Consider the following 15,728-nt stretch of genomic DNA (forward strand, 5'->3'; position numbering starts at 1 on the left):
GTTTTGAATAGTTATATGTCGCACTCTCAGAATAAAGACTGAACTGTTTGTTCTCTTTGACTGAAATAATGTAGGAGATCTTTTGCTAATAATTAATGTCACATCCCACTGGGACAAACACTATTTGCATGGCTTATAATAAAAACAATTCAAAAACACTAATGTGTTTCCCTGAACAGTGAAGCCTTGTGATGCATATTATGAAAACACCACTGGCGAGAACCACAGCAGCATATAAAAGCTATTATGTATTGTACATTTATTGCTAAGTTTATTTCCTCTTTGATTCATTTAACTCAACAATTACCAGTTGTTTTCACTCCTCTGATAGGAGGATATGGTGAGTTACTAGCTCAGAGTAATGTTACTGTTTGTCAGCCACATTTTTTTCCATTTCCAAATCTGAAATGCTTTCCTGAAATGCCCCCAAAAAGCTTTCTGCCAGTGTAAAAGATTTTAAAATATGATAGCTGTAGATACTAAAAAATACAAAATTTGTTAGATTCTAATAAATATATGTTTGTATAAAAAATCTGCAACAACCAGGAACTCATGCAAATTATCATGGCCACATGGCCAGGCTGTACTTTGCACATCCAACTTGTACAGTTAAAGCTTTCATCCACTTAATAGCCCACTCACCCTGTACACACTTGTCCCCCCACTGCTCTTTTCACACCCACACACTGCACTTTCTAGCCATATCTCGTGATATCAGCATTCCAATTCCATCTTAATTTATACACAGATTTGGCAGGCAGTTTCCAATGACTCTGAATACACACAGCTAAGGTACATATACTCTAATCTTCACTTTTACTCCTTTATGCCAGGCCCACCCATCAAAGGATTTTAAAATTGTAGGTTTTCCTATGTGCAGACTCAGCTAGGGATGTCTGGAGAAAACTCCATTTTACTGGACGGGGTGGTTATTCTCCACCTGCTCACTAGGGACCAAGCAAGCAACCAGAGGTGCGGTACTGCCTCATGCACAGTCATGGCTCTCAGCAGAGGAGGCAAGCTAAAGTTCCTGTTGTCTCCTTAAAGACTGTTCCTACAAAATGCAGGAGCAGTTTCTCACTCTTCAAGTTAAGAGTGAGAGTGAAGACAGTGGTACTCTGGTGAGGGTCTTGAATACTCAGTATGAGCCCACAAGGTCTTCTCAGACCTCACTTTAGGGCTGACTCCTTGTTGCTCTCATTTTCCTATTTACTCCTTTCTCCATCTCCAGTGAGGATCTTGTGGATTTCAGGTTTATCTTACGACAATTTTTAAGATTTTAATTTTCTGATTTAGGGCAAATTTGGAGCAAAGTAATTTGAGCCTGGGAAGAAGAGAGGGGTGGGGGGAAGGTGTCTTAAGATGTGGTTGTTATGTTTCACTATCCTACTCTGATGATTGGTAATGAATTAAATTGATTTTTCTTCCCCAAGTTGAGTCTGTTTTGCCTGTGACCATAATTGGTGAGTAAGCCCTTCTTGTCCTCATTTTCAACCCATGAGCCCTTTGTTGTGATTCTCTTCCCATCTCACTGGGTGGGGGGGAGTGAGTGCAGGACCACATGGTCTTAGCTGTGGGTGAAACCATCTCACACATTTAAGAGACATTCAAGAAGCAGAAGTTCTATGATTATTGTACGATAAGTTCCCTAAACAAAATAAGGAAATAAAATTTATATTCATTTTAGTTTGAAGAGAGAAAAGCAAGTAGAAAACAAATCTTGTCAAACTTTCTTTATATATGATAATGTTGCAGAACATTTCTCATGCCTATTTTTTATTTGCAAATTATATTTAATATTAAGCACTGGCTTGAGATTGGTGGCCTGAAAGTCAATCTTTTTTAATATAACCAATTCAGGTGTGCATAAGAGACTTATCATTGTCATTACTCCGTATTACATATGTGAGCATTTTCACTGGCATAAAAGTGAAAATGACAGAGATAAGGGCAAAACATACTACTGCTATTTGATATTTCTTAATGGAAAAAAAGATAAGCTTAACCAGCCTATTTTATTGCTCACTTTGTCTGAACAAGTGAGTCACCAGTACATTTAAACTTTACTCTTTATCTCTTCAACTATGTCTTTTAAGTGTCAGTGGAATAGATTTTCTATCATGGCAGTTATTGTCACCAAATTTAATGTGAAAGATTTTGAAAAAAAAAAAAAAAAAAAAAAAGACTAGTATGAACGATTTAATTTTTGAGAAATGCAGGGACAAAATGGAGTTAACTGAAACTTGGTTACCCGCCCATGATTTTCTGCCCTTAGTCAAGGCCTCAATTCACAGGTATATTATATTATTCTTATCAGAATTTTCCCCTTTCTTCTCCCTCATGATGGTTTTATAAGTGCATACTGCATTCTGGTTTTCTGTTATTTCCTACTGAATTACAGCTGGTCATTGTTCTCCAAATCCATGTCCTTGTTTTCCATTAAGAATATTACTAGTTTACTGTGTAAGGAAGGTCCTTTATTTAATTTGGTCATTATATTTTAATTTCATTTTATTTTCATAGTTTGCCCTTTGATTTGCAACATTTTCTTTAGTCCCTCTATTACATCTTAGTGACCTTAATACCATTTTTAAGGCTGAGATGCAACTTCCTTGAGATTAAACTCACTTTCACAAGCTTATAACTTTCCCCAGATATTCTCTTTCAGGCTAAGGGGTTTTTATGATCATGCTTTGTTAGAAGCGGATTTTTCTTTGAAGCTTCATAAGCATCATCTATCTGTTTTGAGTTATCCAACATGAAAAGACAGCAGTTTTGCAGCAATCAAGACAGTTTTCAGATGCTTTTTTTAGACTCTGATAATTGAAAATCAGCTTTGTTTCAGCACTTCAAAATCAGCTTTGATTGTGAAATGGTGGCTTTACTAACTCTTTGAAACATTTTTGAAATAATAAAGTTCTGCATGTGACATCATTATTAAATAACTTCCTGAATTATTAGTGATGAGGAAAGTTGACCACAGAATAACTCTGCTCTACTTGGTATTTTTAAAACACTGATTATTTTCTGTAAGGAAATTAAATTTAGTTATATTTTAAATCTTTAATGCAATTTCCTCCTCATTCTTCAAGGAGTATAGCCCAAGCAAAAGCATTAGAGTGCCCAGTCAATCTGGGTTCTATATAGTATATGGAAATAATGTAATATTTCTCCCGTACTGGTGAAAAGACAATCAGTCCATCTGCTTTATTCCACAGACATACTGTTGCAATTACAAAAAGATGTCTGAAAGAGCTTTTGCCTCAAGGTCCAGTAAGAAATCCTATATAGCTGTAAGCCCAAGAGGAGCACTAGGAAGCTGTAGACAACTTCTTGTTTGTCTTCAAAGAAAATATTTTCTTCAGGGAAATGTTAATACACACTACCCCTAGCTTTTCTATGGTCCCTCCCTATGGTATACTTGTGCTCTGCATTTTGTGCCATTCCTTTTTTCATCACAAATTGTTTCATAGTCTCAGTAAATATCCATTTTATGCCCTCCACATGGAAAATGATTTTGTAATCTTGAAAGAATGAACCGAGAGTCTGGCTGACCAACAGAGAATTTTCTTCAGAGTCAAAGTAAAGCTGAGAAAGACACTCTTTGGGCACTTCTTTGATCAGCTAACAGAGAAATATAAAAAACCTGCAAACATTTTTAAGTGAGATATTCAATTTAGTAAAAGTTTATTAAAAAAAAGTGTTATTACTTGTAAGTTCCAAACTGACACAAATGGCTACTTTCCATAGTTGTACTTACACAGAATAGACTTAGACCTCAAATCTCTATTGCTCTTTTTTACTATGAAATGAAGACTACAAGTGCCACAAAAGCTGTAGAAAGTAATGTTTTTTTTGTGACCTATGTGAGCTGCTCACTTTATGAGCCTTGTGATTTACTTTTGAGTTGGGCTACGGGCCAGAATTACACCAGACACATAATGAAGACATTTTTTCCTTAGCATTCAGATTTTTTTCCCTGGCTAAACTACAAATGCAGGTCAATAGTTAATTTTAATCTAAGATCTTATTGTTCTGGTCCTGTCTTTTTACTCCATCATTTCTCATTGATTAAGCAGCTCTTGCATTTTACAATAGCACAATAACACAATCCAAAGCACCTCAGAAGGCCTTCGTATGAAACTTCATATGAAAGGCAATAAATAAGCTTACTTTGATTCATATTTATTTTCCTTTTAATTTATAAGTGATTTTCTGCATTCAGTCCGTGTTTCTCTTTCCTGTTCAAATACAGAAAGTTTTTAGAAGATTGCTCAAATAAGCTTCTTACACAATTAGAATCCTGCCCTCAGTGGCTGCAATTCTCCAACAGCACATCCTCTCCTGATTGCATTATTGTTCCCCCTCCAGTGACTCAGTGATCTGGTTATTCATACCAAATCTTCCATTAACCCCTAGTTATGCTAATTTACAAATTTATTTGTATTCACCTTATTGATTATAAAACTGCAGTCCATGTATAAACTCTATAAGCAGGAAAGCTCAGGCACCTCTTGTGCTCTGGCACAGACTGTTATAACCAGGATTTTTTAATCCATTAGGTGAACGAAATACAGGTTTAAAATGGCTACACTTTTCCATCATGTGCAAACTGTTTCTCTCCATCATAAAAGGCAGAATAATCTCAGCTCTGTATGTAAGTGGAATATGAAGTCAGAAGAGAGAGCTCAGTTTCCCATATGTGCAGAATTAACTGGGGATTCCTATAAAGAGTTTATTTCTCCTTCTCTCCTATTGTTGTACTCCGTGCCCTTCCTGATGGGCCACATGATAAAACATTATCCCTTGACTGTCAGACATATTTCTAGGCACATGGTTGAAGAGCAGAGAAGTAGTAAGAAAAAAGTAGTTCCAAGTCCTCTCCAGTCATAAACTTCCATTATATTTAAGGCTTGACAGAATTATGAGTTCATCTAATATAATCTCCTGAGCATCATAAGCCATTAAATATCACCCAGATACTGCTACATAGAGCCCAATTATTTTAATTAGACAAGAGCACTTCAGTAGTCAAGAGACTAAAATGTAGTGTGCCACAGGCACAGACCAAAATAGACAAAGATGTCATCAAAGCCTGAGGCTTTTGTAATAACAAGGAACTTCTAGGTGAGAAATGCCTCCAAAATTCCTAGAGATGGTATGTAACTGTCCTGGTTTTTAGCTGAGACAGAGCTGGGTTTCTTTTTAGTAGCCAGAATAGCGCTGTCTTTTGGTTTCAGCCTGGGACTTGTTACGAGAGAAATGTTGATAACATACCAAGTTTTTCATTTGTCGCTGGAAGTTGAAGGACTTTGTGTTTTGTTAGTCTACAAGTGCAAGGTCAGGGGGGAGGGGGAGCAATGAATATTTAAAAGAATAAGCTAGACTGGCATTTGGATATGCCAATAGGATATTTCCTATCATATAATGTCATGATCAGTATATTAATGAGGATCTTCCTCTCTTGCTCTCCCTGGCTTTCACTTGGGCTCTTGCTCTTCTGGGATTGTGTTTTCGGGATTGTCGCTCCTCTGGGATGATTATCCAAGAACGGGCTGGGCTTGGTCAGCAGGTGGTGAGCAACTGCACTGTGCATCACTCACATATTTCATTATGACTATTATCATTATTTTTAATATAATTATAATTTTAAGTTTTCTTTTATTTCAATTATTAAATTGTTCTTATCTCAACCTACAAGTCTCCTTACCCTTGCCCCCTGATCCTCTCCCCTATTCCCTGGCAGGTGGGGAGTGAGCAAACGGCTGTGTTTGTTTGCTAGCCAAGTGCTAGCCAAATGAAACTACCACAGTAGCTCATCCGTTAAGTTTGGCACAGAATGTCAAGTCCTTGCCAATGAGACCTGAGAAAATTCTTACTTCTCCTTCAGATTTGGTGATCAGTTTAATTCTGACCTGTGCATCAGAGTATGATATACTCAATGGGTACCTAAGAAAAGGAATCACAGTAGACCAGAGAAGGTACTTTTTTTTGCAGTTGTTTTTCCAAGTCTATGTGCTAAAATCAATTTAGAGTAAGCTGTGGATATTTCAAAATGTGCACATTTTTGCATCTAATCTACTGTAAAATGTTTTCTTCTCTTTCCATGGGTGAAGAAATTTGAAGCCCAGGTAGCTTCAGCTCTGGAATCTGAATATTGAACAAGTGAAAATCCCTAGCACCCTTCTAGGGGACTGTTTGATCTAGCAGTTTACAAGAACTAAGATTTATTTGATAAATCCTAAAAACTACCAATGTGATTTTTAAACTAACTCCTATTTCATCTCAGCTCTCAATTTAAAATGAGTCTCACATGCTTGCCATTTTAGCTCATTCCTATTTCAGACAAACTGGTAAAATTGGGACCATTTATCTTCTGCAAAACATTGGTTTACAAATCCCAGTCTGAATAGGTTTACATTCATAAAGACCAGTTTTATCCTCTCTAGTTCCTAGGTCTGTGTGTCCAGTTTTGACTTATCTTTACTAACAAGAACTTGATTTTATCCTAGTTTTTTCTAATACAATTTCCCTGACTCAAATATAGTGTTATTTTGCAGTCTGTGTTCTTGTGCTAGATTACAGAGACCTGCATCCCTTTATCAGGTAACTACCTTACCTCTTTACCTCCTTGCTCCTTCTTTCTCAGACTACATATGACAGATTTTAAATAGTGAACTACTAGGTAAGCCACAGGATAATAAATCAAGTCAAAACACTGAAGTCACTGCACATTCAACAAAAAATTTGCAACGTGAATGTACAGCAGCCATTTTCCAGATGCCTGCATGATGCAGAAATCAGGGAAAAGCTATACCCCACATAAATTAAGATATACAGAATTTGATCAAATAATATGGGATATCCCATAATATTCTGGACCTGTAGCAGACAAAACTAATGAAGTTTCCATGCTAGTTCAGTTAGAGCTGAAGAGACTCACATGTTGTTTTCTAACATGATTTGACCAGCTAGTACTCTGTGATTTGGGAGGTAAAGGAAAAAGCAGTTTCTCTTCCACCTATTGAACCAAACACCAGTAATTTATTTGTTCTCCTTATAAAAAGCATTTGTTTTGCTTTTGCCAGTCCTATGAACTAATAATTAATAATGGAGGCATTCTCTAGATTGCTTTATCCACTCACTGCTGACAGTTGAGTTTTGTATCAGCCACCAGATCAATGAATTGTGGCACTGTAAGATCTGGGCAATGGAAATAACGTACCTTGACAGCAATACATAGCTTGTTAATTGTACAGTGCTATTCTGGGGTAAACGCTTTATTTAAACATCAACATTCTACCACATCTTAAAAAGTCTCATGTTTTTACAGTTCATTTTAAACACTTAAAATCTTACCAGAAAAAACTTACAACTCCAAAAAGAATTTTGGTCAGTCTGAGAATACCTGTCATATTTTAGCAATGAAACAACTTGCTTAGCTACTAAAGCATAATGTGTCAACAAGATGGAATTCCACTTTCTAAAGGCGAGAGTGCCCACTCAATAGGAGAAAGCAATACATGATTACTGCTTAGAGCATGTAGTGCAATGCTAGCAATTCAGCATTTAGCAATAATAGAAAATGTCTGTCTCATTTTCATTCCCCTTGAAAAAACTCCCTATACAATATTATGAAACACTCCTGCTGTGAGTTCGTTTCTTAATCTTAGCTATATCTTCAGCTATTACCTTATCCATGGTAATACCTTTCTAGTGAATTTTCTTAAAAGCAAAAATTTAATGACATATGGAAGGACAGATACCTGAGATGTAATAACAAAGAACAACCCTTCAATTTTACTATGAGCACTAGATAGCAGCTATCTCCTATTTCCATTTTAGTGTTTCATAAATGACATAAAGGTCTCAAGGTCTTTCCATTTTTGAATTATTCCTCTGTTTTTCAAAACCTTGGAGCCTCTTATTTCTGCTCCTGCTTCAACTTTCATTCCCATCTTAAAACTGAGACAAAAATTCAGACCATTGTGCACACAGCCTGTCTTCACCCATGACCTTTTATTCATCTGATTATGAAATTAAAAATATTTTTTTTCAAGGCAAATAGCTTCAAAGATTGTCTTGAATTAGCACTACTCATCTTGACTATATATCTTGAAGTATTTTTAAAGGTGCCTATTTTCTCTTTATATATATTCAAGATTTTCCTGGTACTGCTAATGAAGAAGCAAAGCACGTCTTGAACCAAACATTTATACCTATATCTCTGTTTGAAAATTCAGTCTTTTAGGTTAGTCAAACTTTCAAACATTTTGATCAGGCAATATATATGGAATAATGTGCTAAAACCAGACACAAGAGAGACAGAAATTGCACAGAGAAAGTACATGCTAGTCATGACAATACATTGCATTAGATTTGAACTTTACAACAAAAGACTTATAGCTGCCAGATGTGGAAACTGCTTTTCACTTCTAGACTGGGGTATTCTTACAAACTATTATGCACTTTCATATATATGAAATAGTATTGAACCGGTATTTGTGAGCTAGTTCAGGTCCCAGAGAGAGTACAAGTGCACTCACATAGCACTTCAACCAAGATATAAACCCCTAAAACAAACAACCCCCCTCCAGAAGTTTAGAAGGACACACCCAACTAACAAAATCATCATTTGAAGTATCAAAATTAAGTGAATAGGAACTTGTTGCTTGCAATTTTTGTAATTCAGATTTGTCTCTTCAAAACAAAGTATTTTTCCCAATTAATTATGGTTTGCCTACATGCATATTATTGTTCTTAACAAAGACATCAATGAAGATGAACTATGCATGCTAGGAAATATATGAACAGGAGATAATGAACCACAAAAAAGAGCTTTGCAAACAACAGGAATGTGTATTTCACTTCTCATTTAACTATTTCAGAGTGTCCTCTATTCTATTAAGCTTTCTGAAAAGGCAGACAATTATTAATTCTATAAATATGCTGCAATTGCTTTTGACATGTGCTTCCTTAGCCATGGAAGAAGAATGCAAGTAGAAATAATAGGGAAAAAATTGCTAGGAAGGGTGAAATTACCTCATGGACTTTTTTTTTCTATGTAATACAATGGCCTAGTAATTCTAATTATAAGGAAGACACAGTATTTCCACCTATTGATTTTTCAGGGACCTCTTGCAGTTTGCCATCTTAAAATTTCACCTGTCCTAGAAGGGAACATCTTGTGAAATCTTGATGTTCTTCAATGGCATTATGCTTACAGAACAGTAAATATGGTGTAAAAGAAGTTAAATAACTGCAAATTTTGTGGTCCCTTCACAATGCTATAAAATTCCTTTATCGTTGCACATTTAGTACAGTAGAGTCCTCACTTGCAGACTGGATCCTTTCACATTAGCAGATTGAATGAAGGGCCACAAAAACATCAATTATGACAGCTTGTTCCTAAGACCACTTAAATTGTTGCCCAGACATTAGGATAGTTTGGAGTGGTCCCAGGACCTCCATGAACCTGGCTATAGCTTCAAGTGTCAGGTCTAGCAAGGGATTATCTAACCGCAGGGGATCTCTGGAAATAGGTTCTTCTTCTTGCTTATATTGCATGCTGCGTAACATTTATATGGTTGTGGAGCAAGGGCTGGGATGCAATCACACATCAGTTATCATCCCATTGAAAGATACTGACAGTGAATGTTTTGCAGGACAGATGAGCTGTATGTGTAGAAACCAAGGCATACTTTTTAATAATCAAGTAGTATAGTCCTTTTTGAAGCTCCATTCTAACCTGCTTTTAACTTCAAACTTTTTTTTAATATGCAGGAAATAATATGTCAATATAATATAAAATGAGATAAAAATGTTTTATTCATAGAGTTTTTGTATGCCTTGATTACCACAGCTTTTCCTGCACTCAGGCCAGCTGGTACAATATGTACTGTCTTCCATGTTTTGTTGCTGTTTTCTTGTATTAAATATGTCAAAATTTTATATCTGAGCAATAAAAGTTGGTAACATAGGTCTGATGCATAGTAATGAAGGTAAAACAACAATGTATAATAGTAATATCTTGGTAAATCAATTAATATGTTCATGGCTAACGATAAAGAAATATGAAAGATTAGGCAAGAGTGAGGTCAGTCAGCGGTACCACAACAAGGGTTTGGGTGAGGAGTATTCATAATCATTAAAAAGTTATCTGCATGCTATTTTTTCAAGCCAAAATAAATCTCTCTTTTTCTATTTCTTTGCCTGAAAGCCTGAATAGATAGCAGTGTCTCAGTGCAGAGGGTACATATGGGGATGCTTAAATTTAAACCTCTCTACTCACCTTTTTGGTACAGTTCTATCTAGATATTTATCAGCTGTTTCTGGGCCCTGCATATTGCTACTTCCAATTTCCTGAGACAAAGCAAAATCCACCACCTTTAACTTTCCCAAAGGTCCTTTTAGGAAATTAAGATCATTCTCTTGGAGACACACATTTAGCTTTGACACCAATAGCAATGACTTTGCAAAAGAGATTCTATTTCCTCATTTCACATACCACAGAAAGAAACTGAGGAAGGCAAAACGTCCGTATCCTAGCCTGGCTCAACTACCTGTTTATTTTCCAGTGCTCTTTCAGATGTGGTTTAAGTCCTTACGTGACTGGGACTGCCTCACAGTTTTCTCTCTGAATAATGGAATATTTATTTCACCCTAATCCCTGAGCCAGCTTATTCTCTATTTGGTTTCTTCTGCCTCTCCTTTTATAAAATGGCTTCTGAAACCCCTTTTCATTACTGTCTGGACTTTCTCTTGAAAAGTTATGCCTCCTCTCTCCCTTGATCCATCTCATCAGTTAATCAAAATCCTCAACTACTTGACAGTTGTTAGCTACTGCAGTTCAGGCCAGAACAATCAGTTTGTTCTGTGCATTAGACAACTATTTCTCTACAAGAGCTTTTGGGTGAATAACAGATCACTGATGTTAGATGCAACTTCTGCTGTTAGCAATATATTATCAACTCTGGGGTATTTGAACAGAGGTTCAAATACCCCAAAAGAGATTCTACATATTAAAGGTATAGCTTAAACAATGACACAGATATTAATAGAGAATCTTCAGATTCATGTTGCCTTCCTTATTTCTTTGCTTACCAGCTTTAACAAGGAATATAACTCTTACCTAAGCTGTACAGGTAAGCATGGCAAGGCATCTTTCACTACCTTTATTTGGATGGATAAAAGGGACATTCTTCACCTTAGGATTTTCTTTGAGTTTGTAAATAATTGTGTATACAATTGTGAAGAAACCTAGAGCTCTGAAGTGGATGTGCTTGGATTCCATAAAGAAGAATGCCTTCACACTACAAAAGGGCAGGTTTCATCTGGTAAAAAACCCACCATAGTTTAACTTTCTGAATAGATAACACTCAAAGTGACTACAGAAAACAGAGTAGAAGTAAACAGCTTTCCTAACTGTTGTGGGGTTCTTGCAGGCAGATCCTTACCTTCAGCCAGCTTTCTCACTGGCAGCTGACTTCAGTGCTAGGACCTTCACCACAGGAAATCTGCAACAAATCTTCCTTGAGGTTATCACTTGGAAGGGTGCACAGAAAGATTCAAAGACATGTATTTTCACCCTGTTCCATTATAGATTCTGAGGAAGTGCCTTAATGTTACCAAAACTTGGCTAATAGACAAGCCTCTCACTTCTCCATACAGTCTCAGTGAATTCTACCCTATAATGTTCAAAGCATCACATAAACCAGAACACAAGGTGAGGTTAAACTCAAGGCTGCAGATCTGGTCACAAGCACAGCACAGAGCCCATAAAAGGAAACAGAGCAGTTTGCTAAACTATGCAATACATCAATCCTTTATGCTAAGTACACTTTATTTACAGGACATTTGCGGATTTAGAACGATGATGAATGAAGCTGCAAAAGACAGTTTGATTTTCATCACTTCAAGGTAGAGAGCAGAGTAAAAAGTATTTGTGATTTTATCTTTTTTAACCAATCCCTAATAGTTAATCCAGAGGCATTTCTTTTTGTTTACTCAGTCTTGTTTCTTATTATTTTCCCATCTTCTGCTTTATTTTATAGCCCTATGTCTGCTCAGTGAGTCTGGGGAGCACTCTGTTTTACATGCACCACTGCATGGACAGATAGGAAGTTTTACCAAGGTCGACAGATGCTAACCTACTCAGAGAAGACAAGTTACTGTGACTTCCTAGTTCAGCAAACTATTATTCTTCCATGGTATCAGTTTGGGCAACATCAAAACTGCAATAAAAAGTGCATTTTCCACAAGAAAGACAACAGCAAGAGCATGATAATATTTTATAAATATAGACATTTTCTCTTCTCTCAGAGCCTGCATGGAATTCAGTAATAATACCAACCATGGAAAGAGTCACTTAGTACAAACATCAGCTAGTGACTCTGGCCTAACATTTAACAGGTTCTTTTATACATGGATTCCTGTCTGCATATTTCTATTTCCCCCAAAGCTTGATTCTTGTAATGTACTTGTTTTTTACACTGCCAAAACAATCACTGATCCATATGATCTGACCTCTTAGCAAAAACATTTTCAAGTGTGATCTGTTTTTGTTTTCCAGAAATCCACCATTAACTGTACATTCCCCTGCTTAAAAGCAATTTTTATGAAAAAACAAAAATATTTCTATATTTTTTTTCATCATGTATCTGAACATGCATAAGAAATGTCACTGCAGTACCACAGACTGGTCATTATCTTTCGCTCTCTCTCTTCCCCCCCCATTTTTCTATGACATATAGAGAATGTTGGTGTTAATATAACAAAGAATGGTTTGCTCAAGATCCTGTTTGTTTCTGCTGTGTGCTAGGAGAGGAAAGTCAGAGGGTTGACTTGGATTGTCATTCACAGAGTTCAATTTCTTACTGTAACTACTCATCAACTTCTTAAACCAAATAAAGCAAAGAATTCTGGAACAGACATAGTCTACATGATGAAGTCACCATTCCTAAGCCATGGTGTTATATTTAAACTGTATACTGAGCTATATATCCCACTCTGGTATGAAGGGCAAGTCAGTGTCACTGATGGAAAAGGAAAAAAAAAAAAACAACATTTCCCCCCTTATTCTAGCATTGTACAATATCAATTGTTTCCCACACTGCTAGTAGGAAAATCTATGTTCTTACCCCACAGCCTATTCCGTTGCCTGGTTCACATACAATTTTCCTCACTCCTGGTTCAGGAAGCAAACCCGCTCCACAGCCGGGAGTTGGACACAGCACTCCTCCCATCTGCAGCACACACTCCTCGGCCCCATAGCGCTGGTAGCGGTTGTACTGTGTGGGATATTAAAATCAAGAAAAGAGCAGATTCTTTCTGTAAGTAACCCCAAGAACTCTTATACTGCTGTAAAAAAATACTATAAATATCATAAATATAGTCCAACAACAGATACTGATAAATGCTGTATAAGGATTGAAGAAACCCATAAACCCCACCCCCCTCAAGGATCTATAGCTAGAAGTACCGTATAATGTTTTAGAGACAGAGTTGCAAAAATTGCCCAGCCAACTTTATTTTCTAAATAAATTTCATGTAACTGATTGGCAAAATAATTTGCTGATATACATTTATTTCAATGTTAGGTGTATTTTTTTCCCAGGGTCTCCCAGGAAATTTTCTTAGTTTTCACAGCTCTCATCTAGTTCCATCTTGACAGCTCAGAAGGCAATGGAAATGCCTCCATGTTAATGATGGAGACACTGACACACAGCAATATTAAATAACATGCTCACTGTATCTTCACTGACAAAAACGCCCACTCTAAAATGACTGATGCCATTGCAATAACTTTTCTGCGTCTAACTCACCCTGCCTTCAGCTGGAGATAAGCTGAACAAGTACAAATCATGCTGCGTACATTTAAATCACATCCACTCTAGGGTTCTGTGCTGATGCAGTTCCACACTAGTGGCAATATAACCATTGTAAACCAGGCTTCAGATTTGCCTATAAATCTGGTCTACTGCAGAATGAAATAAATGAAAGCATTTCGTCCTAATAGCCCCAAAGAAAACAGGAAAATCCAAAAGGCCAAAGAGGAAGGGAGTAGCATGAATTTTCTCTGCAAGCAGAATGACTTTATGGTGTGCTAAAGGAACAAAAAAGAGCTTTATGTTACAGCACTCACAACAGTATTTAGTGCTTTCATAAACTTTCATCCCATGCTCATGGAACTCTTGTTCTGGGGGGGGGCCAACAACAACAACAACAACAACAAATCTCACCAATCCACACCCCTCTCCAAAGAAATCCTACAATGAAAAAGGAGGTAATAGGACCAAAACCTCATGCACAAAGGATACAAAGAAGAATTTAAAATTACAGACAGGGTCTCCACTGCATATTTTGTGGGTATATTTAAGAAGATTCTTCTGTCAGTGTTGCCATAACATGTCTTGTTATGCTTGGTTTTTAAAAATACTGTATGACTTCTTAAAAGACTATAATATATAGACATAAAAGTGTTGCTATTATTATGGTTGAACGTGTAGTAATGGCATAAATATTTAATGTTGGACTCTCAATTTTCAGAAAAGTTTGTGATCCTTGCACTAAATACATGCTGAGTGCTCTGAGTCATTCTGCTGGCTTTGAACACAAATATGGGAAACCACAGTTGCAAAACTCCCTGCTGACCTAATTTTTCTTCAGGGCAGAGACTGAACCTGAAGGTGAGGATGGTGACTGTCTTAACCCACTAAGAGGAAACATTGTGCTGAATGTGGGATTGTTAGCAGCTTCTCATTATGGAGGGAAACATCAGTGACACTGTAGCCGAGATTCTTTCAGCATTTCCATTATAAATTCTCAGCTGAAAAAAAGGATTTGCTTTCCAGTCATTAACTTAGCATAAAAGGGCATGAAGAGATTCCTTCTGTCTCCTCTCTTTTTTTTTTTTTTTTCCTGATAAACAAAAATGGAAATTAGGCAAGATGGGTATCAGTTTGCCTTGTTACAGAAAGGGAATGTCTACTGCACCTACTGGCAAAGTGGACAAAGCCGTCAAAGTCTATCAAAAAAATTCAACATTTTGTAGTGGTTCAGCACAGAACTCATGCCAAATCAGTATAGCACTCTCATCAGCGATTTCCACACTATAAAAGCCAAAAAATTGATCAATTTGAAGACAGGAAAGATCCTACTAAATGTGTTTGCACATCTTGACATCTAGTTACCAGCCTATTTTCTGCCTTTAAAGTAGAGATACATTTATAAGATATCATTTTCCAATTTCTTTTTCCTTATCCCTTTACACTAGGCTCACTTAAAACTCAGCAAACAAATAAAACATGTAGTAGCATAACGTTTACATGTTTGCTGCTATAACACAGCCATACATAACATGCTTTATTCAGTGACCTGAAACAAAATGACTCACTTTACATTAAGGGTGCATTAATAAAAAACTTGTAAAGGACCAAAACATGTACTAATTACACAGAATCACAGAATTGTAGGGGGTGGAAGGGACCTCTGGACATCATCTAGTCCAACCCCCCTGCCAAAGCAGGTTTACCTAGAGCAAGTTACACAGGACTGCATCCAGGTAGGTTTTGAGTATCTCTGGAGAAGGAGACTCCACAGCCTGTTCCAGGGCTCTGTCACACTCACAGTACAGAAGTTTTTCCTCATGTTTAAGCAGAACCTCCCATGTTCCAGCTTTTGCCCATTGCCCCTTGTACTACCACTGGCCACCACTGAAAAGAGTCTGG

The 15,728-nt window shown here is 36.8% G+C and overlaps 1 protein-coding gene across 1 annotated transcript in view; it reads right to left on the reverse strand.

The window, feature by feature from the left end:
* The window catches only part of LOC104531036 (E3 ubiquitin-protein ligase parkin-like), a gene marked incomplete at its 5' end in the record, with an annotated part of 118,973 nt that extends 105,684 nt beyond the window's left edge, over positions 1–13,289 (reverse strand). The window contains one exon of the mRNA XM_010175806.2: positions 13,140–13,289. Coding sequence (XP_010174108.1) covers positions 13,140–13,289 — 150 coding nt within the window. The remainder of the gene's footprint in view (positions 1–13,139) is intronic.
* Positions 13,290–15,728: the final 2,439 nt, after the last annotated feature.

The sequence above is a fragment of the Antrostomus carolinensis genome, unplaced genomic scaffold (genome assembly GCF_000700745.2).
Source record: "Antrostomus carolinensis isolate BGI_N321 unplaced genomic scaffold, ASM70074v2 scaffold10819, whole genome shotgun sequence".
Taxonomy (NCBI): Eukaryota; Metazoa; Chordata; class Aves; order Caprimulgiformes; family Caprimulgidae; genus Antrostomus; species Antrostomus carolinensis.